Below are 24909 nucleotides of genomic sequence, written 5' to 3'. Positions count from 1 at the left end.
CGACACTCTTTTCCTCTAGCGACATCATCAGTAGCGGACAAGAACCCCTTCAGAGACTACCGGTACTCGCGTACCTTGCGCCACCGCGCCCCCGGGAGGTCCGCGAGGTGAACCATTGGCTATGCAAATCTTGTACTGCAGAAGCTAGCCGAACTCCAGCATAGGCACGCCCCAGATCCTCAGACGGAGAAGTGGGCTTGGTACCCACTAATGGACAAGGTTTCTTTACCACCGAGGAAGTGTCAGGCCCTCTGCATGTCCAAGACGCATGCCGTCCACTAGTGCATACATGGTCCCGGGATAAGACCCTGTCTTTAATATGTAAAAGGATCGCCTCATGTACCTCGACGACCCGGATCTTCAATATCGATATTCGTCTTGTCACTGTCTTTGAGTCCTTGCCGACACTCTCACTCAACGCCATGGCCGCTATGGATCAAATACCACCTGAGCAATTGGCCAAGTTGGCTGGAGAGGATCTGGGTCCACTCACCAAGAACATCGTCATTGCATTCACTGTCATCGCACTCGTTTCGGTTTCCCTTCGCATCTACACAAGATTCAGGTACAAAGCTGTTGGATGGGAAGATTACTCCATCATCATTGCAACGGTATGTCAATCGCACATTCTACATGCTATGGTCGTGTGCTGATCAAGTCTGTACAGCTCTTATCACTTGCGACAGGAATCGTTCAAGTACTACAAGCAAATGCTGGCAATGGCAAACACGCGATGTTTGTTCGTTACCCTGACAAAGTCGAACTGGTGCTCAAGGTCAGCGATCTCCTATACGTGCATATGGGTCTAGGCTAATTTAAAACAGTACCTATTCTGGTCCATCATAACATACAACTTGAGTCTTATGTTCATCAAGATATCTATCATTATGCAGTACAAGCGAATCTTTACTCTTGGTGGTATGCAGTGGCCATTAAATATCGCAATGGGAATTTGCGTTGCTTGGTAAGGGTAGCCTTGGCAGAAGTTACGCAATCAATGCTGACAATACCTTCCTCATAGGGGTGTTTCGACATTCGGTACTTCAATCTTCGGTTGCGTGCCTGTAAAAGCATTCTGGGATCTAGAGGCGAAAGCAAATGCAAATTGCGTCAAAGACGAGATGTAAGTAGATTGCACAGCGAACGATCAACTTGCGCTTATCTCACAACAGCCTCTGGTTCCTGAATGCCGGCATGAACATCTTCACCGATCTGATGGTCGCGTCACTGCCTGTTAAAGCCATCTGGGCACTGCAGTTACCCAATCGACAGAAGTTCGCTCTGATCGGAGTTCTGACGATTGGGTGGTTCGTCTGTCTGGTCTCGTTCCTACGACTTCATGCCCTGGTAGTGCTCAGCCAGCACATGGACGATCGTACATACTATTCTGCGGCTACAGCGTACTGGTCGTCAATCGAGATGAATCTGGGCATCGTGTGCGCCTCACTCCCCGCACTGAAGCCACTCATCGTCAGGATTATACCCGCGTTCTCCACCCGCCACAGCAGCAAGGGATACGGAGCCGGATACAGCGGCCGTCTGAGCGAAGGATATGGACTGAGAAGCAGAGCTACGCGCCATACCAACGAGGGCGATGCGGAACTCCCAATGGGGCCTATGGGTGGCGGTCCTTACTCCCCCAGAGCCGACCAAGACGGCCACGGCAAAAGCATTTATGTCACTCAGCAAGTCGAACATCACTACGAGAAGAACAATCGAAGTGGCAGCGGCAGCGATATTGACATCGACAGCGAGAGCCAGAAGGATCTCGTTACAAGCGTAACCTACTCGTCACCGCTTTCGAAGTAGTAGTAATATTCTGTCAGGCGACTGCATCTCCTCTTCGTTCAACAATAATTCAATATTATGATCCCAGCATTATCACCTCTGCTCTAAAATTGATCCCAGCCCAACAACAACGACCCGAGGCAGTGTAAAGCCAAGGCCTTCGCAAGATGGTCCAGCCTCGTCGGAGTTGACTCCGGTTCCGCGACTCACTTGACAAACCTTCTCCATGCCCTAGACACCAGCAATTGGCTCCGTCCTTGAGATCACGCAAGCACACGCGCTAAATTTTACTGCGCCCCTGGACCGCTCCAAAACGGCACATAGCGATCGGATCGACATGGTCCGTCGAGGCGACCGGCTTGTCAGCCGGCAACCGTGCAACTCATCTTCCAGGATCATCGTCGTTCACGAATTCCCTCCGGACCCGTTCGTTGGCCGCAACGCATTTTGTTCCCCTCGACTTAGGGATTAAAGGACCGAAGACGGGAGCATCGCTATGCTATCGATGGGTCGCCATCACCACCACCGTGGTACCAACGGACCGAATGCGGGAATATCGATCTGGAATTTCGGAATCCACGAGCTTTGCATCTGGCTCGGTGCTGCTCGGGGAGATGATCGCGACTTGCAGCGCTCCGGCGGTTGGGCGGGATCGTGTTCGGTACGCTATCTATGGGATGGGCTCGCCTTGCGCAAGATACGGTACGTGCATGCAGTTGATGATGTACGGCTAATTGAAAATGCTGGTCTGGTTTCTGGACCTGGTTGGGCACTCAGATGCATGTGCGCTGCTCAAGTCTTGCGAATTGCCTTTGGTGACGAGCGCCGAACATGTCACGTACCTTGAGCTATGCTTTATGAGGTATACACTAATCAGAGCCATGAAGGGCGAAGGTTAGTAATTGAGGATTCAATCATGGCCTGCTTTCAGACACCGAATAGTGCAGGGGCAATGTCTTCTTTCAACTGTATTAATGTGTCACAGGCAACTAGGTGATACCATGCAGGACAACGATCATTTTCCAACTCCCCGCAAGCTCCCGGCTCCAAGCTGTGATCATTCAATCACTCATCATCTACTTGTACCAAACGCAGGTAGGCATGTATGCCTTTGAAGTATCATAATATCGCACTTGCGCGTGGAGCAGTCACTGGTGGCCTCCAGGTCAGTTCTTCAGGCGATGGAAGTTGAAGTCGAAAGGCTATGGTACCTTACTCGAACAAAGATTTGCGACGTCGCTAAGGAATATGGGTATGGTGTCAATCTTACAGTCACCCATGTTCTTCAACCGCATCCTAGCAGTGCTGATGAATATACTTCGCCAATGTCTTGATTTCTGCACTCTGTACCTCAAACCTGGTTGTGCACATGTACAAGTCTTTGATGATCGCGGAAGCTGTGAGTGAAAACGTATGTGATCATTGAATCTTCCACTTGGCAGAGGTAGTGACATTAGTGTGTTGGCGCGCAACAGTAGCATTGTGCATATTGCCAAGAATTAAGTAGAGATGGCCGTCCAAGCTGCCCACGATGCGAAAAGATCGTATTGCGACTATCCCGATTCGTTTGAGGAGCCTGTCAAATCGATACCGACCAGCTGCAGTCTCCTAAACGCTCACTCGAAGGCGATGGCCTGATTCAAGGTTCGCCAGGAAGTTGTCAAGCTGCTTAAACTATTGCGCAGCTTAGTATGATTCGGTTTATAGAAAATTTCCGTTGTGTAGCTAGAAACTCGATGGTAGCTGGATAATGGCGTCAAGGTCGCACTGTAAAAATACTAGTCCAATTCATAAAGCCGCTGGTATTCAAGGACGTGCCTTGCTGATTTCTGTCATGATTTAGATCATGGAAGACCAACGCGATGTTGTAATGGCGGCACATCAATGTCCTATATGAACGTGGTCAATGGTCTGCGGACTTACAAAAGACCCAAAGCTAGAGCAAGTTCATCAGTTCGTGGTCGGGATGAAACCTGTGAACTTGCTAGCCTCAGACATCTCCTTGCAGCCGACATGTAATCACGTGGCGTAGACGGCCAGCCAAAGCTGCTTTAGCGGCAATCGCCCGTTGTCCATAACTTTCGCAACCCTACCTCTTCCCTCACTAATACGCTCAAATGGTCTCCTCTTATCCCCTTATTGCCAACAGTAATTACTTCCCAACGCAATTCTTCTAGCCCGCCTGCTTATTTGGCGTTCTTCTCGCTACTTCTTTTCTCAACTTCACCTACAAGGATCAGCCACTTCTAATTATCCTTCAAGGCCCACTACGCTCAGACGACCTCAATGACAAAACTGCCGGATGGGACTTGCAGTTTGCAATTCAATTGACCAGAAATGTCAATGTGTTCCTGTGATCGTTTTGTGGTTGGCCACAGTACAGAGTCTTGCGCAATAGACTTCATCATTTGGAGGCGAAACTTTGCAACACGGATGTGGGTGACGGATTTCACAACGGAGATCTTCTGGAAGATCTGGTAGAAGGCTCTTTGTTCCTTAAATCTTAAATGACGACCGAAACCCAACTACAGTCGCCGGCCGTCGATGACCCAAGCAAGAGGTCGTTGGGCCTTCTCTCGCCGACGAATGGATATTTCAACATGATTTTCTATTTTCACAACTGCAGAAGCGCAGCGAGGAGAACACTGACAGTGAAGGGTAATGAGTATTATGTCCAGTAGCCGAGTGAGTACACTAAAAAGTCAAGGGCCTAAGATCCACTGATCATACATGAGCAGCCTTTACCAACGAGTATTCTGGTCAAAGGAACAATCGATCAATTAAATAGGGCAGTCCCCTCTCCCTCCACTCATGCATCACTCATCCCCCGCAAACGCCTCAAAACCCCACTCTCTATTCTCCAACCCTAGATAAGAATACTCCCTACCCTCGGCATCTCTCCCGCCTCAAACTCCTCGCGGCTGCATCTATTCGCCATCGTCAGAATACCAACCGCCCGAATACGACACCCCTCTCCCCCAACCAACCCACAACACGTCTTGCGTATCGCATCCGCCAACCTCCTCGCCTTGCCTGGATCCATAACGCCCACGCCCCTCGGAATGCTAGCCATGATCTGCCACTTCTCCAGCTTGGGGAACTGTATGACTTCGGCGACGAGGTGGTGCGATTAGTGTTTCGCGCGCGGCGTCTTGGTGTTGGCGTCGATTCGGAAGCCGGGGGTGAGGAGGTGCGGGTGGTTGGTTCGTAGGTTGCGGAGGTCGGGAGGGTGGCGGCGTGGGTGCCAACGCTGAGGACGCAGGTTTGGAGTTGGGTGTGGGGTTTGAGTGCGTCAACAACGTGCTTGGTGAGCCAGCCTGACTTGGGGTCGGGGTCGGGGAGTCGGCACACGAAAACTTTGAGCGTGGAGAAGGATTCGAGGAAGGAGAGCAGGCTTCTTAGGTTTAGCGGGTGTGTGAAAGTGATATTTTTGGTTTCGAGGGTGTGCAGTCAGGTGTTGGGCGACAGGATGGGGAAGATGCTGGTTGATTTGTCGCACTGTAGGAGGCGGAGTGTGTGGAGGGATGAGATGGCGATGGAGACGTTTATGCTCAGGGGAAGGTGGTCGAGGTTGTAGTTGTCGCAAATGAGCTCCGTTGTACTGATGCGGGCGGCGGGGCGGTACAGGCCCAAGTCCTGGATTGGGTTGTTGTACTCGAGGTTCCTGGCCGGGCCTCGATTGTCCTTTGTCGACAGCTTCAACGACTCGAGACGATGTATATTAGCGGTGCCGAAAACGCGCATGACGTCCCTAACCGCCCCGAGAGAAGTTACGTACGTGAGGAGTTCGTTAACTTGGTTAGTGTCAGAGTATCCAGCAAAGCCTATCTCGCGCAGTATGTCCTTCCCGTCTTGCATCTGCGCCTTGAACTTGATGATTATTTGACAGTCAAATACAGCATGCCTAGCGCCATCCCATGATTTGTAGCTTAAGCAAAAACACTGATGTACTTACAAATTGGAATATCGACATCAAGAGTTCCTCCGGGAGATCATGAAAGATGTCAGATGTAACATGGGGAGGAGGACGCAATAGCGGCAGCTTCTTAGGCCTTTTGGGCTTTGGCACATTCTGAGGAGCTTTCCAAGGCCCACTGGGCTTAACCTTGGTCGGTGTCTTTGCAGACGTTTCGGCGGCAGTCGTCGCAGGCTCCGCCGACTTGGACCTGGCTCGTTTCCGCGGTCGCAAATTGTAGCCTGAGGTATTGGATGCCATAGTAGAGGGTGGTTGAGATTTGAGAGAGTAGAGTCGTTTTCCTTGGCCCATGCATCCGTTAGCGATTCTCATAGGGTCCTTGTACCAGAAGGCATTGGCTTAGCGGCGTGTGGGAAGGCCTGTGCGAGGTTGTCAGTGAAGGATACTGGGATGACAGCCGGCCAGGCATCAGATATACCCGTTAGAATATGATCGTGAATCAAGCAGGCTGTGAGGGGATGAAAGGGGAGACCATTTTACATCAACAGGCCATGCAAAAAGTCTTCGCAATTCGTACGTAGCCCCATCCCATCAAATGAGAAAACAAACTCACTCTCTTACACACTCAGGAGCAAAACTCGATCATAAGCTTTGATTTGACATAGTAATATCTTTCAATTCCGCCTACATGCTATGCTCTCTCTCTCTCTCTCTCTCCCCATTCCAAAAGTCCGTTGCTTAGCTTTGCGATGCCACACACTCCCAAGACTAAACCAACAGCAGAACCAAAAACAACATTATGTGCGGGTATCTCAACAACCTACTCAGGCGGCGGCGTCGGCAACCTTCCCTCTCCTTCCTCTTCTTTCTCCCCATTCCTCTCCGGACTTGGGGGACTGATCACAACTTCCACATCCGCCTCAGCATCGCCCCCCTCCTCTCGATTCCCCTCCTCCTCAGGAATTGTACTGGGGCTCAACACCCCACCCTCATCATCAGTTTTACTAGCCTGTTGTCGTCGATTCCGCCTTCTTTGGCGTTCCGTATCCGCGGATTCTCTTCTCCGTCGGACAGATAGACTGCCGTCTTTGTTGAGGCTGGAGCCGCCCTGCAGGCCTTCGAGCATCGCAGCTGCGCGATCTGCAATATCAGCGGGAGCTTCGGGATCAGCAGTATCGCTGGTCGGTGACACGATGGCCTTGGCTGCTGGGTCGTCGCCTTCTGCGGCGGACCCTTCGGCGCCTTCTTCGACGTTGATGCCGAGCTCGGGGATCTTCTGGCCCGAGGCGACGCGCACTTGGTGCTTGTCCTTGAGGCGCGCACGGCGGCGGCGGTCTCGTTGGTCGCGCGCTTCCGGTTTGGCCGCGCGCAGTTTCTGGAGCAAGTCGTCCATTGCGCCGGTTGAGGCGGGGGATTTGGGCGCGTCGGAGTCGGAAGAGAGCGCGGACGGCGAGAGAGGGTTGAGAGCGGCTTGTTTGCGGCGCATGGAGATTTCGTTGCGGCGCCATTGGTCTTCGAGCTGGGTGTTCTTTTCGCGGGATTTCTGTTTCAATTAGCATATAGAGTTCATGAGGGCGAATGTAGTTCAGACTAACCTTCCACTCCTGAACAAAGTTCGCCAGCTTGGCAAAGAACTCTCTCCGCGCACTGTCGTCGGTTGGATCTTCGCCATAGAACGCCATGATGTCATCGTAGCTCTTCTGCATATCCTCGAGGAAGACTTGCAGTTGTTCCGCCTTCCTTCTTGCCTCCTTCATGCTCCTTTGCACGACAATTGCAACCTTGTCTTCTGGATGGAACTTGGTAGGGTCAGACAAATTACCGGCGTCAAGCGACATCTGAACGTTCTTGATGTTGTCAATGTACTTCTTCGCGTCCTGGATGAGCTGCTCGACGTTGATCTTCTGTGCAGTAATGACACCACCAATCTCGTCGGTGAAGCCTTCCCATCCAGAGTATTGGTTCCGGACGATACGTTCAACGAGGTCGGCAAACGTAGATTCATTCTTGTCATCCTTGAGCATACCCAGTCGTGAAAGTGTCGATAGCTTGAAACCGTTGGCTTGCTTGTTGGCGTCGTTCATGAAGTTACCAATATCGAGAATGAGTCCAAGAACACTAATCAGACTTGTCGAATCCCTCAAGCTTTCAGACACGCGCGAAACTTCCAAAAGCTTGTTCGAAATCTCGTCGTACTCAGTCTCGTACGTTCGAGTGAGTGCAAGCGCCCGCATCCTGCTCTTCCAGTAGCCATGTAGTTCGTATGCAGTGTAGAGGTAGATCTGATCCTCTCTTGTCAACTCGGTAGGGTCTTGCTCGCGAGTACTTGCGACAGCATTGGGGCCGGTCCAGTCTTTCGCATACGGCGCCATGAGTTTGGCCGTGTTGTCCGGAATATCGCAGAAGTCGTTCTTTTGCAAGAACTCCATAACCACAGGGTCGTCCAAAATCCTCGGCTCGCAATGAATAACCATGTTGACAAAGTCTTCGACCGCCACAGATGAGAATTTGGCCATACTAATCTGGAAGTTGTGCATGAGATCGCGAGAGATGATCTGCTTCTTCTCGTTCTTCTTGTCCTGCTTCTTACCGAGCTGCTTGATCTCCTTGGCCATGAACAGTTTCTCGACCTCTTCGAGTACACCCTTCTTCGACAGCTCTTGGTACTTCTCCTCCTTTTCTTCAGAGGTCAGACCACGAGTAGCCCACACGGTGGTCTGTGGAGAGTCGACCTTCTCCCAATGCAGCGCCTTGAGCTTCTTCTTAGGACGTGGCCCAGATAGCGACACTGAAGGTGCACCGTGAAAGCCAGGAGCCTTGGGCATGAAGCCCGGTCGTTTGCCACCAGGCATTGGTGGTGGTGGGGGTGGTGGCATACTTCCATCTCCAGGCATAGGTGGTGGTGGGGGAATGCCCTTCATACCAGGCATCGGGGGTGGTGGGGGAATGCCAAAGCCAAGCTTGCCTGGTGGCGGCGGTGGAGGAGGAGGAATATTAGCATTAGTGCCGGGCATAGGCGGCGGAGGGGGAATGTTAGCGGGAAATCCGAGGGCACCCGGTGGTGGAGGAGGTGGTGGTGGGATGCCAGACTTGACGGCATCAGTGTCTGCAGGCGTCTTGGGAGAGTCTGATTCGAGACTTGGATGTGAAGGTCCGGTAGTAACGCCGTCGCCACCATCTTCTGCGTCTGAACCGTCGTATGTCTTGACTTTTGAGGAGATCTCTCCCAAGAGGGCATTGGCTGTTGATGTACTGAGCTTGGGCTTGTGCATCTGGATAAGACGAGGCTTCTCAATGATCATTTCTTCGTCTTCTCCCAAGTCTGAGAACTCGTCCTCGCCAGCCTCTCCAGGAAGACCCGGAAGAGGTTTCCTGCGAGGAACGACACTCTTTCCACGACGCACCGAGCCAAAAGCGCCAGGCTCCAGGCCCTCGAATTCTGCTTGTGACTGTTCGCCCATGGTACCCTCCATCTTCTCTCGCAGCTCTCGGAGCTTCTCACTCGGTTGCATTTGCAGAGTCTTGCCTTCAAGTGTGGCCTGGGTCCTGGCACGCTGTAGCTGGATTTCGAGTCTACCCATCAAGCGTTCGCGGTCCATGATACCCTGCATCTGTGCTGGGTCTTGAGCAGCCAAGCCCTCCTTGCCGCCCTTCTTCGCCGCAGAGTCAGCCACATCTTGTGCGTCCCTGAGCATGAGGTACAATTCACGTGTCTCCAGCTCATTGCGTTGAAGTTCTTGGGCTCTTATCCGTTGGGTCTCTGCAAGTTCGGCCTTCATCTGCTCGACCTGCCTGCCACGGAGCTCAATCATACGCTCCTGCTCGGCAAGCTGTTTCTGGAGCTTCTGGACTAAGCCATCTGCACCCAGCTCGAGCTGGGCCTTGACCTCGTCACGCTCTGCTATGGCCGAGTCTGCAACTTGTCGTGCTTCGATCATCTCATCGCGCTGCTGCCGGGCTTCGGCATCGGTGTACAGCTTGTCAAGCAACGACTGAACCGTGAAGTTCAGACTTTGCTTAAGGTCCATATCCGGGAGTCGGCGGTCCATAGCCACATAGCTCAGCATCTGGTCCACCAACTGGAACATCTTCAGACGGTCTTCGCCCTCCGTGTCTCGGATGATCAAAAGATGCTGCATAGCAGACAAAAAGTAATCCTGCGTTCGACTACCCGCAACCTTCTGCATGATGGCGTCCGCGATCTGGCTCGGATCATTGAGGTCCTTGGCTTCGCCCTCGATGTCGTCCACCATCGAATTGTTCTCGCGCTCGAGGAAATCCTCATAGTCGACAGCCTCATTGTTCATGTATCGCTCGATCTGCTTGTCGATGACCTCGTACTGGAAGCCCTCCATCTTGGAGAAGATGCGCTTGATACCGCATCCTGTGAACTGGGCACGGATATGCATTCGCAGCTGCAGGTCGCGCTCTGGCGCATCTACAATCATGTTTATTAGGAAGAGGGTTGCAATTGCATATTCCATCAGGAGGTTCTCGACACCAATGCCGCCGCTGCGCACCTCGTCTGATGCGCCGACCATGGAACCCATCTTGCCACGGCCATCCACGGTGACTTCGACGATGCGCAGCCATGCGTCGAACCGGCTGCTCTCGCCATACTGCGCCTTGAGATTGTCGAGCGCCTGCAGGACCTTCTCGTGTCCCTGGCCATCGCCCCAATGACACAGAAACGTGAGGACATCAGATGCGACTTTCCGGGTGTTGAGTCGTGCTGCAGTGAGAGATCCGCACAGCGCCTGGATAATCGAGGGATGGTTGATCGCGTTATCTGCGCCGTATTTGTTGTTCATCAACGCCTTCAAGCACTTGATAATTTCGTATTCTCTTTCCACGTCGTTTTCCGCCTTCTGGGCCAGCACACTTGGTGGCGGTGTCGGCCCCGTTCCTTTTCTGCGGTTTATTTTGGAGAGCACATTCGTGAGGGCAATCTGGCCCTGCGCCTCAATGAAGGTCCTGACCCACGCAATTGGCTGTGTTCTTAAGCTGATCTCCAGACTCGACATCTGCTTGATGGTGATGGAGTTGTCCATGACCTTCTTGACGTACCACTCGGGCGAGCCCTCCTCTTCTGCCCGCGTAAGAATGTCTTCTCTTGCTCCGCCCACATAGGTGCTCCGTTGCGTCTGGCGCTTCTTCTCGTCGTGCTTGAACTCGGCCAGCTTGTCCTGATACACCAGCGTCCACTTCTTGTCGATTTTGTAGGCCTCCATTTGCCGCCGAGCCTGCTCGGGCAAGCTCTTCCACCCCCGCTTGACCATCAGATTCATGAATTCCTTCTCGATTACATGGTCGGGCGGGCGCTGTATGCTGAACGTCTGCTGGGCGAGCGAGGGGGTGGACGAGGATGGCGAGGACGAGTTGTAGTGCAGCAGATGGCGGTGCGAGTCGCGGGGGGTGGACGTGGCGGTGGGTAGCAGGCTGCCTGCATCGAGGCCGATGGAGGAGAAGGTGGTCTGGGAGGGGTTCTGCGGGTAGAAGACGTTGGACCCGCGAGTCTTGGAATCGTTGGAGTAGATGCTCGCCTGGTCCGATGAGGCGCGCGTGTTGACAGACGAGTCGGTGGCAGCATAGTACGAGTAGCTGCCGCCGCCGCTGCCGCCGTTCTTGCTGCTGTCCCGGCCCCCCCATTGCTGCATGGACACGCCGCGGTCGCCGGGCTGGCTCGAGGCGATGGTGGTGCCGCCGGCGTGCGGCGGGGGGCGTGGGACGGCATTCGAGTAGCCGTTCTGCTGCGGCATGGCGGAGGGGTTGAAGACGGGATACTGGTGGAAGTCGCCGCCGCCTTTGTTCAGGTGGTGTGGCAGCGGCTCGTGGGAGCGAGCGGCAGCGTCGTCGCCGTGTCGCGGGGCATCGATGGTGGAGATGGGCCCTGCGCGCGCAAAGATGCCCTCGGCGCTCATGGACACGGGGCGGTCGATGGAGGCGGCCGAGGTGCTGTGACGGTGCGAATGGCGGGAGCTCTGCGAACCGTGGGCGCTGCCAGGCGGGCTGTCGGTGGATTGGGATTGCTGCTGGCCATGTCGCGGGTCCGAGGGGCCTTTTTCCTTGTCCTTGTGCAGTCGCCGCCCAAAAAACTTGCCGGCGGATGAGGTGTGCCGGCCCTTGCCATCCATCGTCTGCTGTCAATGCTATGCGCTGCCTGGTGCCGCAGCCTCGACGTGTCCCCCCCAAGCGGCCGTGGAGCGTGGTATAGCTGCGCGCCCTATAGCTGCGAGCTGCGAGCTGCTGTGCGGCGGCGTGCAGCTGCTGAAACGAGTGCGGGGCGTGACGTGACGGGCGTCGAAATGCGAAGTCGACTTAATTTGGATTTGACTTCGCGGCGTCGGAGTGGGCATGCGGCCTGGGGTGCTGCAGTGAATGCGGCAAGGTGCCGCTAGTCCTCGTCAAAGGGGAGGTGCATTTAACGGTACTGAAGTGCCGGAGCTATGAATGCATGTACGAAGTAGAATTACAACGGTAGAAGGTGGAATGACTGAATAACAAATGACAATGAGTAATTGCAGCTCAGACTGAGTCCGCAAGTGTTTCAGTGAGTGAACCGCGGAAAGCTGCCCAGTGCCCGCGCCGGACCCCCATGTGCTTCTCTTAGAAGACGTGCCCTGCCCTGGATTGTGTGGCGCATGGTCTGAGAGCCCATCTGCGCAGCCGTGAATGCGCATCCGCATCCGCATCCGCATGCCGACGCTCCGCCTCTCCAGACGCATTTGCTCACATTGCCTACCTCTCCTACCTCTCTCCAGCTGTGGCGTAGCAGTCCAGCTCTCGGGCACCACTCCAACGCAGCGCGCAGCGCATCACCGCACATGCATCCCCAGCCATGGCGGGCTTTACCCACTTCCTCAAAGTCCGTCTCTCCACCGTCCCCAACGCCACACCTCACTGACTCCTCCCCAGACAATCCTCATACCGCTCTTCCTCGCCGCCCTGCTCTACATCCTCCTAGCCCTCATCGTCCTCCCCTTCGTGCGCCGCCACCGCAGCCGCTACAGCCAGTACCTGCCCATGCCCGCGGGCGTCCCGGAGTTCTCGTCCTCATGGCGCACCAAACTCTCCGACGCGCTGTACAACCTGTTCGCGCCCTCGAGCTGGGGCCGCACGCAGCGCGTCGTAGATGCCAGTGGCGATGACGAGCTGTTTGATGACGAGGAGGGAGAGGGTATGATCGGGTTTGACCCGATTGATGAGAGGCGAAGGGAGGCGCTTGAGCAGCGGCGTAGTATGATGGAGGAGGAGAGGCGGTTAGGGAGGGAGTTGGAGGAGGGGTTCAAGGATGACAGCGATGAATGAGCACGAGGATGAGCGGCCGAGGTCGCTGTCTAGCCGTCGCTGAGTGCCAACCTTCTTGTATCATATGGTTCGGAAATCTACATACTCGTATGGGTGGGTGCCCTTGCACACACACATTGCGAGTCAGGTGCCGACAAAGAGTATTTCACGTGACACATCCCTCTGGCCACCAAAAAGATGCGCATACCTTCAGGATATGTTATCAAACCATGACAACATCACAGCATCCATGGAGCTCGTTGGGTTTGTTGATATAATATTTCATACCTAGTCGATTCCGACTCTCAAAAACCCGCCAAGAAAAAAATGCTCATGACATGTCCACCGCTTACTTCCTCAGACCGTAAGACTTGGTGGCGTAGTCACCATTGTAGACTATTAAATCCTCCGCTTTATAATCATGACGTCCCGAGAAGTATGAGTCGAGAATAGCCTTAGTGCCGGCAGCGTATCGTTGCTGTGCGTCAATCGACGTACCGGACATGTGGGGGACCATAGCGTTGCCTCCACCCCATGGGTTCTGGGCGTAGCGGAGCGGGTGGTCCTTGGGCGCGGGCTGAGGGAACCAGACATCACCTCCGTATCCACGGAGGTGGCCGCTCTTGAGTGCATCAGCAACGTCCTCCTTGACGACGATGGCGCCACGGGCGGTGTTGATGAGCCATGAGCCCTTCTTCATCTTGGAGAGGAGGTCCTTGTTGAACAGACCACGGGTCTTCTCGTGGAGCGGGCAGTTGATGGTGACAACGTCACACTGTGCCAGCATCTCCTCGAGGTTCTCGACCCTTCGGCAGCCAATCTCCTTCTCCTTCTCGGCAGACAGAGGCTGGTAGTCAAAGTACAAAAGCTCCTTGCAATCGAAGGGCTTGAGGCGGCGAAGTACACGCTCACCGATGCGGCCGACGGCAACAGTACCGACGACCTTGTTCTCAAGATCGTACTCATTCTTGGCGACCTCAGCAACGTTCCATTCACCCTTGGCGATCTGCTCGTGGGCGGGAACGAAGTTGCGGACGAGAGTGAGGATGGTCATGACGACGTGCTCGGCAACGGACACAACGTTGGAGCCAGTGACCTCAGCGACGGTGATACCACCGTTGGTCTTGTTCGCGGCATCAAGGTCAACGTGGTCGGAACCAATACCGGCAGTGACGGCAATCTTCAGGTTCTTCGCCTTAGCAAGACGTTCTTTTGTGAGGTAACCGGGGTGGAATCTGAAGCTTGGTTAGCTCGTGCCACTTAGGATGGTCTGCTAGCGCGTCGCGGAACGTGTTGCGGGGCGCTTTAGCGTGCATTGCGGGGTAGCTCCGGCAGAACATACGGCGTGGTAATGATGACCTCTGCGTCAACAAGGTGCTTGTCGAACTCAGAGCCCTCTCCCTCCTTGTCCGAGGTGGTGACGAGCTCGTGGCCCTGATCCTCGATCCACTTCCTGATGCCTAGTTCGTTCTCTGTGGTACCGAGCATCTTTGGCTCCTGCTCAGCGTGGATGCCGCCCTATGACGTCGTCAGCGATTGTCCCATGTTAGTGGCATTGCATGACTTACATCGTAGAGGACGAGAAGAACTTTGCCCTGTTGTGAGGCAGACGCGGTTAGCGTTCTGAAAGCATTCGGTTGTCGTAGAGACGATGTGAGGCGGGGTCCAGCGCGTGCGCTGATGATGGAGGAGGTAGGGCGCGCAAGGCGTGATGCTGAGCGGAGAAATACCATTGTGTCTGAGTTGTTGCAACAAGTCTTGAAGCTCCGTAGAGGTATATATACAAGTAGCCGACAAGGTACTTGAGATACGTCAAACTGATGCAGGATCCGTCAGCCTATCGCCTAAAAGGAGAGAAAGAGGGGGCGGGACGGTTATACCTGTTGTGGTTTGCAATGACGTGAAGTCTTGCGAGCAATTCTATTTGAAATATGCACGTAAGGGAATGGTGCTTGTGTGAGAATTGAGGGGTTTCGTGAGGGGCTTATATATGAGGTGTTGGTACCCACAAGAGCCTCTCGTAGCTAGAAGCCTCAAAACTTTGGGTCACTCGGCGCACGACAAACATTGCTCCCCACTTGATGATGATGGGACCCTTGCACGCATCTGGACGATGCCGTTCGCGGGATTCGCGGTCGTGTTTGGAATTACTTCGCATCGTAGGAGGTGCGGGGTTCGTCCAATGGCGCCCACGCGACCGACTACGCGCCATGGAAGCTACACCATCATCTTACCCGATTGAGCATATTTTGAGCTTCGCCGATGCATCCGTAGCGCAGCCCTGAGCGGTGGGACCAACACAGTGGCAGTCTGGAGCCCAATTGACTGTCAGGGCCATTGGAGCTACGTAAGTCACCATAGCTTTGCTGGGGCAAATGACACTGGCAGCTCGATAGCTGCTGCCTCCCCTATTCCGAATTCTTTCCGCTCATGTTCATCACATGTTATTCTGGAGAGCTTAAGCAGTGCAGATTAACATAGCAAGAGAATGCCATTGAGCGTTCTTGAGTTTTCTTTGACATAGGAACCGCAATTAGCAACGCTGTCGCTCCGAGAATTGCTTGCTGTACTGGGCATCAACAACGGGAATAGTTGCTTGACTCGGAAAGCGCCACCTGGTGAACACCATGACGGTCCCACAACACGATCAAGGCGATGCCCAGCAGCACGAGCGGAACTCGAAGAAAAGGTGGGGTGGTGGCCGAGCATTTCAGGCGCCAGACTGCCGTCCACGGCAGAGGAACGAACGGTGCAACCTCGCAGGTCTGCGGATGCGAATTGTCGCCGTCAAAACTCGGTCGAAGAACGGAGAGAGCGCAGTATGTTCGCAGACGGCGTGGATATCGTTCGGGGCTGGCGGAAAACAATCGGCCGAACGAGTCCGATTCAGAACGCGTCTCGAGCCAGAGCTATTGACAGAGCCAGAACTTCGCGCATCCTTTCTCCCGTTGCGGTCGAGCAATCCGATGACGAAGATAGCGCATCTCCGAGCTTTTGAGGGACACGTTCCCCTTCAAGCGAGCGCTCAGTAGACATCATTTGCCGACGCTGTGCTGCTTTTCCATGTTTGTCGTGTCGTTTAGTCGAGCGCAAATTTGATCGCTCGGGCGTCTACACAGCCTTCAACGAGTTGCATAGATCTTGCAGTCAATCTCGCGATGGGGTACGCCTACGCGACGTGATTCTCCATCGAAATTGGCCGATCCAAGATTGTGACGACGAGTATGCGGAACTCGAAGCCGCAGCCGCATGACGTTGGTGAGCAAAATGTGGAGCGACAGCTGCCGTGGCCTGCAAAGCGAAGCGCGAGGTTCACAGGCATGGCGTGCTGCGCGTGGAATCTTTTTTATTTTTATTTTTTTGCATATGCGACGGAGGCATGGACAAGGGGGAAAGAGGATGAATAGCTAAAGATGGTCGGAACGCGAACCGGATTTGCAGTTCCGACCTTGGAAGGTATTGTTATTTTGCAGAAGATCTGGTGGCAGGCGCAAGCACCCCTCGCATAGCTGTCATTCAGACGAAGTACATTGGAACACTTCTCCCAAGCACACAAAAGTCAACACCAAACACTTCGAGGATACAGTAAGTGACACGCACGATTGACTTCCTGCAATTGGGATTATTGCGACATGGTAGGCCCTGCTTCGAAGCGCAAATGTTGCATAAACACGAGATGTGGACGGGCACAGCTCGAATTGGGTATGTTTGAGTGCAAAAAGCTAACACGGAACACCAGCGTCAGAAGGACCACACAATCAGCTTTCAAACCCCATCTTCTGACCAGCCAAGTCTATCACAAACTCCCTTCCTCGAATCGCTGCCCAACCAAGCCTCTGCAAGCCGCGACGGCGCCTAGCCAGGAGGACACACTTCCCCGCCTCGGTCTCCATGACATACTGTTCCGGTCTCACCACAACCTCATCACCTGCAAGAGTCCAGCTGTGATCAATATCCAGTCCAAAGACGAGATCTGGCAGTCTGGGTACTGTATCGCAATCTAGAACAAAGTCCTGCTCCGATGAAGTGTTTGCAGCCTGCAACAGCACGTTGAAAATGCTGTCCGGAAGCGATATATATGGAGTGTCGAGCGAAAGCCATACGCTGTTGGCCGACATGGTAATCATGCCGCCCTTTCGAATGCCAATGTGATCCAGAGGAATGGTCGTAGCCAGGACGCTGGTGTGCAACCAGATCTTATCGTCCACTTGATCTGACTCTGACGATGCGTTGTGGCTAAAAGTAACAGATCCAGACGTCTTCAAATCCAGGGGCACGTTGATCGTTATGGACGAGAAAGGGGTAGTTGCTTCTAGGTGCGCAACCTCTTGGAGAGTGTCCAGAGCAATGAGCTCCGATTTGCCCGACTTCAATGGATAAGAGTACTGCAAGTTTTCGTCTAGCTGTGATATCGTTAGGCGAAGATTACGCTGCGAGATCTTGCATGCTGACCTTGATTGGAACCACGACATCTAGATTCGATCCCCGAAGAGGTTGCTGAGCATCGTAGAGCGATGCACGCGCTACCGACGCTAGTAGGAGCAAGCGAAGCATATTAATATCGATGGTGGTACAAGATATGGACTTGCAATTACCCGAAGAAAAATTAAGAAGACAAAGTACGAACACTCGAATGCTGCCTTCGCAGAGATATTTTCTCTCTTTGTTGGCGCCGCATTCCACTGTGCCGCATTTCTATCCATGGATGCTTTGTTGAAGTATGCCTCGCATGTTTGAGAACCATTTGGTGTACCAAAGCTGCGGAACAGACCCATATTTGACAGGCATTGTTAAGCGCCATCTTGGCCTTTCGGGAAACGGATTGTCAAGCGCGCGAATAGCCAAGTCGTGGTTCGCTGGCCAATGCGGCGCGGTTGAGGCTATGGGGCGGCGAAATTTCCCCGAGGCTGTTCTCGTTCTGGTCAACTATGCGCTCACGCAACATGAGGATTGGTTGACTTCCAGGGCGTTATCCTCGCGAGATCATATCCGTCTCTTCAATACTCTCTTCCTACGTCAAACTTGCATCCATTCTTCTCGTTGCGCAGTCTTCGCCGCAGTTTACACTGCAATTATGCAGTCCCTGGCTCGTTGATTGCCTGTCATGGCTTCGCGTCATCTCGCTTACAAGGCGAATCTGGAAGGAAACTGTAGAGAAGGGTGGCTAGATTCGCCGTTGAGCATATGCATCGCCCGATCTGGGTCTGCATCTTGGCAGACGTCGCCTTAGTTTCATCGTTCCCTGATGGTCGAGGAAGCAGGTAGAAGCACAAGATGACCCGATATCGACCTCTTCATTCTCCTCACTACCGTTTCAACTTTCTCTACTTTTCAAAACTCGGAACATGGGTCATGGAGTCACCATGTGCAGTCCAAGCACGGTCGTCGTTTGCTGGTAACATCCGCAGTTCGACACCTCCACACCACGCGACTCGCTCAGTCTCACGACGTAAGCAGGCGAACGAACGGTACGACCTGTCTATACCCTGCGTGACTGATCACTAAAGGTACCGTAGCTTGATTGCTGGTTCACCGAAAAGGCGTACGAGAAAGGTTATGGTATCAGATAAAGTTATCGACAAACGTGGCGACGTCCTCCTCGAGCTCATGACGAACGGCAAGCGGGTTGGCTCACTTCTCGTCTCGTCGCATGTCCTGAGCCTCGCTTCACCAGTCTTTGAAGCCATGTTCAATGGCAACTTTGCCGAAGGACAAGTTCTCTCTGCTGCTTTGCCCAAAAGCGTGGCGCTACCTGACGATGACCCAGACGCCGTGACCTTGTTTTGCAAAATCACGCACATGAAGGTCGCGAACGCCACAGATACGATATCAATCTCCAGATTGGCTGACTTGGCTATTCTCTGCGATAAATACCAGTGTACGGAGGCGGTCAGTTCTTGGGCACGGGTTGAGATTGCTCAGAAACTGTCATATCCAGACGCACCCGCCTTTGAGAAGTTGCTCTTCATCACCTATGTCCTCGACCTGCCTCTAGAATTCGGACAAGTCAGTTCCCGGCTCACATACGATCGCATCATCACAATTAGCTATCAAACCGCAACTCACAGCACCGACTTAATGCCACTCGAGATGATCGGCAAGTCTCCCTCAACGCAGATATCTCATGCAATGCTGACCCTCTGAGTTAGACCAGATCCGGTACAAGCAAATCGGCCTAATCGACTCTTCCCGACAGATCCTCTTCTCCGAAAAGTACCAAAGTCTGGTCACCTCGGGGTGCGACCGCGCAGGCGCCGCGCTCAAACACTACCTCGCGAGTCTCAAGGCATCAGACATACCCATGGACAGAGCACTCTCGGTCGCGGAGTACGCCAAGTGTGCTCTCAATCTGCAGCGACGAGTCGATACAGCTTCATGTCTTGATCACGCGGACTGCGCGGTCAAGAACGCCAAAGGCCTGAATCAAGAAGTCGCTGCTGCGCTCATAGCCGCCCACGAAGATATCAAGGCTTGCTGTCTGGACTGTATGCGGAAGAATATGTGTGCTTTGCCGGACTTGGTATGTCGTCTTGGTCATCCATCGACGCCATCGACTGGTTCATCGCTTGGTGGGAATCGGCAGTCTTTTTGATTTTAGCAGGCATGGAGTTGTGTAGTTGGGCATTAGCGAAGCATTTCAACAAGTGGAGTTTGGATCCTCCAAGGAGGTATGGATGGCTTGATCAATATGTGGAGCTGTCGCGCGTTGGTTATCTTATTAGGCATTGATACGCGTTTGCCTTTCTCTTGCTTACCTGCAACTGTTCCGTCGAATCTCTGAAAGTGTAATACATGAAACGTGCTTAACTAATTTCTGGGAAAGAGGCGTTTATGAGCATCTAATATCGTATTCGGCTCTCCGCTTTGTGGCCGCGACGCCGTCCAAGTAAATCAGTATTGCCATGATCAAGCTTGCCTTTCGAGAGTATGAGTATAAGGCCTCCACAGTCGAATCAGGGCATGGACCCATCTGGTGTATCCGTGCAGCTGGTGCTGTAGATCATGGCGGGAGATCAACGGGGTCTGTGCCAGGGTTGTAATGAAAGCGCCGGCTTGTAGACTACATGCGAGTAATGATCCTTGCAATCAGATATCTACTTACACATGGGAAATTTGCAGGTCATTGGAAGGTCTGGAAGCCCTGGAGTGGTGCCCGACACAGACCAGACTTTGTTCACTTCCAATAGCTGTTCACAGGTGAGCATTAGTAGGTGTTGCATATGAAACCCTTCAATGTCTGGTTGAATAACAGGGCATTGGTAACACAAATGGAAATACGTCTTCACCAACTTGCCTCAGCCAGACTGAACCACAAACGAAGCAGCAGCAGCACCCATAAGCGAGACATTTCCCAACCCTTCCTAGCGCCTCGTATAGCCCCAGGCCTCCACATCAACGTCAGCTCCGATATCCGAATCTCACTGTAGCTACCTCGTGGCCCAAGTTCCACACGCGGCTTACAGACGTCTGACACATATCGTTCAGCCCGACTGCCGGAAGGATCGGACAAAGAGCACCCCGCACTCTCTTTACGACAGAAGCGGGAACCTCTCAATATCCCCAACACTGCGCTGATTCGCCAAGTTTCTCACGTGCCGTATCCTGCAATGCCGTTGTACAACAGCACCGGGCGTCTCGCTTGTTCGCTGTCACCTGCAAGCACTTGCATTTCAAATCTCTTTCCCTTGCCGAACCCTCGTGGTAGGCCTTAACCTCCGATATTAAGACCAGTTTCGCAGGCGCTATTTGTCCGTCCAGACAGGCTGTATCGTGTGCAAGCGAATGTCCGGTGCCAGCCGATTGACCCGGCGCATACTGATAAATTGAAGGCATCTGAATCGCCGGTTGGTGCGAACTTCCTGGTGTTGTAATCTAAATTGCTGCAGCTTGGGGAAGTAGTAGAGTTGGTAGTGAGACGCGTGACGAAAGTCGCCGAACCGAACCTGTTAGCTCTTGGATTTGTCTCTGTTGCTTGGTTTGAGAAGGGTTGGTTGAGATTGTATAAAGTGCCGGGGATTCGGACGTCATTTCACGACTTCACTCGTTGATCAGCTTTTGCGATAGATCAGTAAAGATGGTCCAAATCTCATCGCTCTACCTCATCCTAGCTTCTGCGCTCCTCGCGCACGCTGGTATCCAACAGATTGACTTCACCGGCGTCGGCCACATCTACGTGCTCCAATCGGAAGACTGGGGAAGCGCAACGCCCAAGCAAACAGTCGGCTGCCTGAACGAAAATGGCAAGTTTGTGAACGAAAAAACATCAGAATGTGGTACATTTGCACGCCAGAGCGACTACCCATACACGCTGTCAAGTAAACAAGGCAATTGTACTTTCCAGGACGACTCGCAAGCGCGGAATACGGACAGTAAATATGGTGGATTGGACTACGCGTGGAATTGCCAGCAAGAACACAAAGCCGAGATATACGACCAATTGTACACCATCGTAAGTCTTCAGCCCTGTATATCAGTGCAAAGTACTCAACTTCTTCACAGGACGGCTTTCCTTACGTCTTCCTCTGCTTCGGCGATGTAGCATGCTACTATGATGCTAAGAAGGTGCCCGCGGACAACGAAATACTTCCGCTTTGGCAATTCCGATGGGGCTCGCAGCAGATGGACATCACGCCTGGGCATATTATGCTCCAGCTGATGTGGAAGAAGATTGGCAATTTGCCAAAGAGAGAGGGCGAGAAAAGGATCCCCGGTCCAAGGATTATAGTGGACGAGGGTATGCAGGTACCGTTGTTAGGCGCGAAGTCGAAGGGGTAAAGTGAAGACGGTGTGCTATGTACTGTAAAATGATGTAATGCCAACTCTACGAACACCAGGCGCTGGCAAATTTTCTGTCCGCCCTCTCCCAACGAGAAGAGGCTGAGGCAACCTGGATATTCTCGAAATTTCCCCAAAACTAGGTAAATACACCTTAGAGTAGCGTGTATTTTCAGGCCCTCAGTCCCTTATAGACCATTAGGTCCTGTCGTGTAGGTGCAGAGCGGACACAAGTTTTGTCCCTGCCCGGTGCGCATGAACATGACTTGCGAACTACATATGCAGGTGGGCCACTTCCACGATATTTGCAAACCAAGTTATAGTTGCCACTTGTTTCAGCCACGGGCACTGCATACCCGATGCATGATGCTACTGCAAGGGGTAAACCTATCATTATGCAAGCTTCGCAGTCGCAGCGTTCAGGACTAGTAGTCAATACATTAATACTGTTCGTGTGGGTGCGCAATATGATTTCATTCGGCAATCAGAGGTGTGACAGGTTTATCGAATTTATACATTGAGATAGCCCATTGGCTTGTAAAAATGGCCTCGAGCATGCTCTAGCTCGAAGTAACAAGTCATCCATCGTATTCCACCGAATAAAAAGCAAACTGCTCACGGGACCAAAAATCCGAGCAAGTCCTGGGCCACTATTAGCCACACATTTCCAATGATGCCAGGATGTGTTCACCTAAACGCCCATACGAACGCTCTTGTCATTGCTCGGGTCGTGAGGCACAGTTGGAAGAGTCGTGTTAGCGTTGTTGCTTCTATTAATGTCGCCGCAGTTGTAGTAGCCGAAGAAGTTGCCCTTCTCCGACTTGACATTGGCGACATCACCGCAGCCGATGGTCACGCCGTAATTGTCGGTGTCGGTGTTGCACTCAGTGCCCTGGTTTCGTCAGCCATGTTCACAAGCTCATGCCATGTGTTAGACCTACGGTGTAGAACGTGCACTTGACGTCTTCCTTGCAGATGAGGATGGAGGACACTTGCTGTCCGCTGTCGTATGTTAGCCAATGTCAATCGAAGTTAAAGAGAGGACTCGTACAGTGGTAGGCACTCAGATTCGCCCTTGACCTCGAAAATGGTCTTGTGCCCACCCTGGAAGTTAGGCTCAGTGAACGCAATACCGACATCTCGGTGCTTGTCGTCATCTACCATGCCCTTGTGGGCGGCGATGAGGGCGACAAAAAATAGGAGGATCGCCGAGAAGACTTGCTGGAAGTGCATCTTGTGATACTTCGCTAGTGTGGAGATGATAGAAAAATATACGGATACAAAGAAGATTGCCGTTGAGAAGTAGTTGTAGGAGGAGCTTGTAGAGAGTAAAGAGGACTGAGGAGCGTGGGAGTCGAGGATTTTATACCCAGAGGGCAGAGAATTCTGTGGGGCAAGGGCTAGCCTACATCATGTGAAATGAATGACACCAGCAGCAGGTTTCCAAACGACTAATAGCTTACACTGCCACGTGCAGCTTAGAACCCGATCACGGCGTGGAATATATTGCTTGTTACGAGCTGCTGGGGTGACGGCAAACAACAGGACTTGGGCAGGCGTTATCACCAAACGATCATCTGCCAGTCCCGAGAACAGACATGATTATCTAGAACGCTTAGTGGCAGTAATGTGTGGCACTTTGAAATCTGGAATAGTGTTGGTAAGTATCCTGTTGTGAGCATGAATAGACTCGGCAAGATGTGGTTCTCGAGGCGTTTGACACGTACGGTTCTATGAACCAGAAAGCTGCACAGGTCTTCGGTCTAGTCAGACATATAGGAGGTGTAATGCTTGGTAGTTCAATGGTAATATACCTGAGCCTGGAGACAGGTAACCCAACTGCCAATCTTGGTATGCAATCCCAAAATCCGACGATCTAAGGGGAGCCTTCTACCTAAATCAACATGACAGCTGTAGGTAATTGTTTGTACTCCTTGCGACAATCGAAGGTAAGTGCTGTCGTGACTATGGGAAAGAGCAGAATGATGCGTGTTTGCATCTACATAAGGTTAGCGCATACCCTGCAGGTAGTTCTGGCGAAACTCCCGCCCACTTGCATTTCGAAACCACCATTGTGCTCTCCGATCATCTCAAACGATGCGCACTATCCCTGGTTGGAGCATATGACGATACTACCGCCTCATCCTGGTTTTCACATATGTAGAGGTGGATGAGAGGATACCTATATTCCGCCGCCTGTTTTTGGGCCCACGGCGCTGTCGTGAAGGGAGGGTACTACAGCTTCTCACATGCGACGGGAAATGACCAGACTACAACAGCATATGGCCCGTCCAATTACGTGAGGCTATCCACATAACTATCAGGTTTTAATTAGGACGACGAGATTCTATGTATACCTTCAGGCACCCTGACCACTTTTCATTATGAGTGCTAACACGGAGCACCCGCATATCGACAACGTCAGGTATTTACAACACAAATTTACGACCGGGGAGTGGGTCTACGAGCGACTGTGACCCAACACGACACGACTGGTCTGTAAGAATTTGCCTAGTTCGTCACGGAGTCTTTGCCATCTCGACGGAGGATGCAACGCCTTTCCCAGCTGGCTCTCGGCCGTTAAAGGACACTCAAAGTGAACCGGGGGAACAATACAACCGTTTGTTGACATATGTTGCTAGAGAAATACAAAAACTTCTCCATCTCTTTCTATTTGCGACTATTGCGCATGAAACCCAGGATTTTTCAAGCGTAATGGTGGACACGGTCCCGCGTCCACACGATTACCACAGGTAGTGTTAGTAGAGGGCATCTCTTGTAGAACAGTGGCTTCCATTCGAACAACTAGACTTCCATATGTTTTGATCAGCCCATATCGAACTACGAGACGCTGAAAACTAGCCGCAAGAGGACCTTCCGGGAGGTCTAGCGAATGAGACGCTTGTGTGGAGACGCTTCATCATTCTACACTGCTGGGTGATTGGTTCAGGTTATCTAGCCCGATTCCAGTGTCTTACATCCAAGACATAACGATGGCGCTAGCATCCTTCTAAAAAGTCCAATGAATTTCTGCATGTAAGCCATGCCCTCACGTCGCTTGTCTGTAGCCGGGTCCGGAAGGAATATGCACAACGCCCGCCACTTATCGAGAGGCTGGTTGCCTTACACTCGCTTCGCTTTGC

At 52.8% G+C, this 24909-nt stretch overlaps 13 protein-coding genes across 13 annotated transcripts; 8 read left to right on the top strand and 5 right to left on the bottom strand.

The window, feature by feature from the left end:
• Window positions 1-422: 422 nt before the first annotated feature.
• Window positions 423-1809, top strand: SNOG_01168 (hypothetical protein; the record flags this gene model as incomplete). The annotated part of the gene is made up of 5 exons (XM_001791770.1): window positions 423-644; window positions 668-775; window positions 825-964; window positions 1022-1123; window positions 1173-1809. 5 exons carry the CDS (start codon window positions 423-425, stop codon window positions 1807-1809), a joined length of 1209 nt encoding a protein of 402 aa, XP_001791822.1.
• A 719-nt stretch (window positions 1810-2528) lies between these two features.
• SNOG_01167 (hypothetical protein) lies at window positions 2529-2845 on the top strand (the record flags this gene model as incomplete). The annotated part of the gene is made up of 2 exons (XM_001791769.1): window positions 2529-2682; window positions 2796-2845. 2 exons carry the CDS (start codon window positions 2529-2531, stop codon window positions 2843-2845), a joined length of 204 nt encoding a protein of 67 aa, XP_001791821.1.
• Window positions 2846-5238: 2393 nt separating this feature from the next.
• On the bottom strand, window positions 5239-6004 carry SNOG_01166 (hypothetical protein; the record flags this gene model as incomplete). The annotated part of the gene is made up of 2 exons (XM_001791768.1): window positions 5239-5658; window positions 5744-6004. The coding sequence occupies 2 exons, from the start codon at window positions 6002-6004 to the stop codon at window positions 5239-5241; spliced, it is 681 nt and encodes a 226-aa protein (XP_001791820.1).
• Window positions 6005-6524: 520 nt separating this feature from the next.
• SNOG_01165 (hypothetical protein) lies at window positions 6525-11838 on the bottom strand (the record flags this gene model as incomplete). Its single annotated transcript, XM_001791767.1, has 3 exons — window positions 6525-6713; window positions 6777-7247; window positions 7300-11838. 3 exons carry the CDS (start codon window positions 11836-11838, stop codon window positions 6525-6527), a joined length of 5199 nt encoding a protein of 1732 aa, XP_001791819.1.
• A 704-nt stretch (window positions 11839-12542) lies between these two features.
• On the top strand, window positions 12543-13012 carry SNOG_01164 (hypothetical protein; the record flags this gene model as incomplete). Its single annotated transcript, XM_001791766.1, has 2 exons — window positions 12543-12569; window positions 12620-13012. The coding sequence occupies 2 exons, from the start codon at window positions 12543-12545 to the stop codon at window positions 13010-13012; spliced, it is 420 nt and encodes a 139-aa protein (XP_001791818.1).
• A 242-nt stretch (window positions 13013-13254) lies between these two features.
• Window positions 13255-14724, bottom strand: SNOG_01163 (hypothetical protein; the record flags this gene model as incomplete). The annotated part of the gene is made up of 3 exons (XM_001791765.1): window positions 13255-14226; window positions 14334-14509; window positions 14560-14724. The coding sequence occupies 3 exons, from the start codon at window positions 14722-14724 to the stop codon at window positions 13341-13343; spliced, it is 1227 nt and encodes a 408-aa protein (XP_001791817.1). The 3' UTR covers window positions 13255-13340.
• Window positions 14725-15618: 894 nt separating this feature from the next.
• SNOG_01162 (hypothetical protein) lies at window positions 15619-15989 on the top strand (the record flags this gene model as incomplete). Its single annotated transcript, XM_001791764.1, has 2 exons — window positions 15619-15754; window positions 15796-15989. 2 exons carry the CDS (start codon window positions 15619-15621, stop codon window positions 15987-15989), a joined length of 330 nt encoding a protein of 109 aa, XP_001791816.1.
• A 760-nt stretch (window positions 15990-16749) lies between these two features.
• On the bottom strand, window positions 16750-17766 carry SNOG_01161 (hypothetical protein; the record flags this gene model as incomplete). The annotated part of the gene is made up of 3 exons (XM_001791763.1): window positions 16750-17394; window positions 17444-17514; window positions 17619-17766. 3 exons carry the CDS (start codon window positions 17764-17766, stop codon window positions 16750-16752), a joined length of 864 nt encoding a protein of 287 aa, XP_001791815.1.
• A 781-nt stretch (window positions 17767-18547) lies between these two features.
• On the top strand, window positions 18548-19583 carry SNOG_01160 (hypothetical protein; the record flags this gene model as incomplete). The annotated part of the gene is made up of 2 exons (XM_001791762.1): window positions 18548-18997; window positions 19146-19583. 2 exons carry the CDS (start codon window positions 18548-18550, stop codon window positions 19581-19583), a joined length of 888 nt encoding a protein of 295 aa, XP_001791814.1.
• Window positions 19584-21065: 1482 nt separating this feature from the next.
• SNOG_01159 (hypothetical protein) lies at window positions 21066-21766 on the top strand (the record flags this gene model as incomplete). Its single annotated transcript, XM_001791761.1, has 2 exons — window positions 21066-21440; window positions 21491-21766. The coding sequence occupies 2 exons, from the start codon at window positions 21066-21068 to the stop codon at window positions 21764-21766; spliced, it is 651 nt and encodes a 216-aa protein (XP_001791813.1).
• Window positions 21767-22457: 691 nt separating this feature from the next.
• SNOG_01158 (hypothetical protein) lies at window positions 22458-22999 on the bottom strand (the record flags this gene model as incomplete). Its single annotated transcript, XM_001791760.1, has 3 exons — window positions 22458-22658; window positions 22708-22768; window positions 22818-22999. 3 exons carry the CDS (start codon window positions 22997-22999, stop codon window positions 22458-22460), a joined length of 444 nt encoding a protein of 147 aa, XP_001791812.1.
• Window positions 23000-23393: 394 nt separating this feature from the next.
• On the top strand, window positions 23394-23646 carry SNOG_01157 (hypothetical protein; the record flags this gene model as incomplete). The annotated part of the gene is made up of 2 exons (XM_001791759.1): window positions 23394-23426; window positions 23455-23646. 2 exons carry the CDS (start codon window positions 23394-23396, stop codon window positions 23644-23646), a joined length of 225 nt encoding a protein of 74 aa, XP_001791811.1.
• Window positions 23647-23670: 24 nt separating this feature from the next.
• SNOG_01156 (hypothetical protein) lies at window positions 23671-23930 on the top strand (the record flags this gene model as incomplete). The annotated part of the gene is made up of 2 exons (XM_001791758.1): window positions 23671-23715; window positions 23775-23930. The coding sequence occupies 2 exons, from the start codon at window positions 23671-23673 to the stop codon at window positions 23928-23930; spliced, it is 201 nt and encodes a 66-aa protein (XP_001791810.1).
• Window positions 23931-24909: the final 979 nt, after the last annotated feature.

This window comes from Parastagonospora nodorum, assembly GCF_000146915.1.
Source record: "Parastagonospora nodorum SN15 chromosome Unknown scaffold_2, whole genome shotgun sequence".
NCBI lineage: Eukaryota > Fungi > Ascomycota > Dothideomycetes > Pleosporales > Phaeosphaeriaceae > Parastagonospora > Parastagonospora nodorum.
This window is presented reverse-complemented; position numbering and strand designations above follow the sequence as displayed.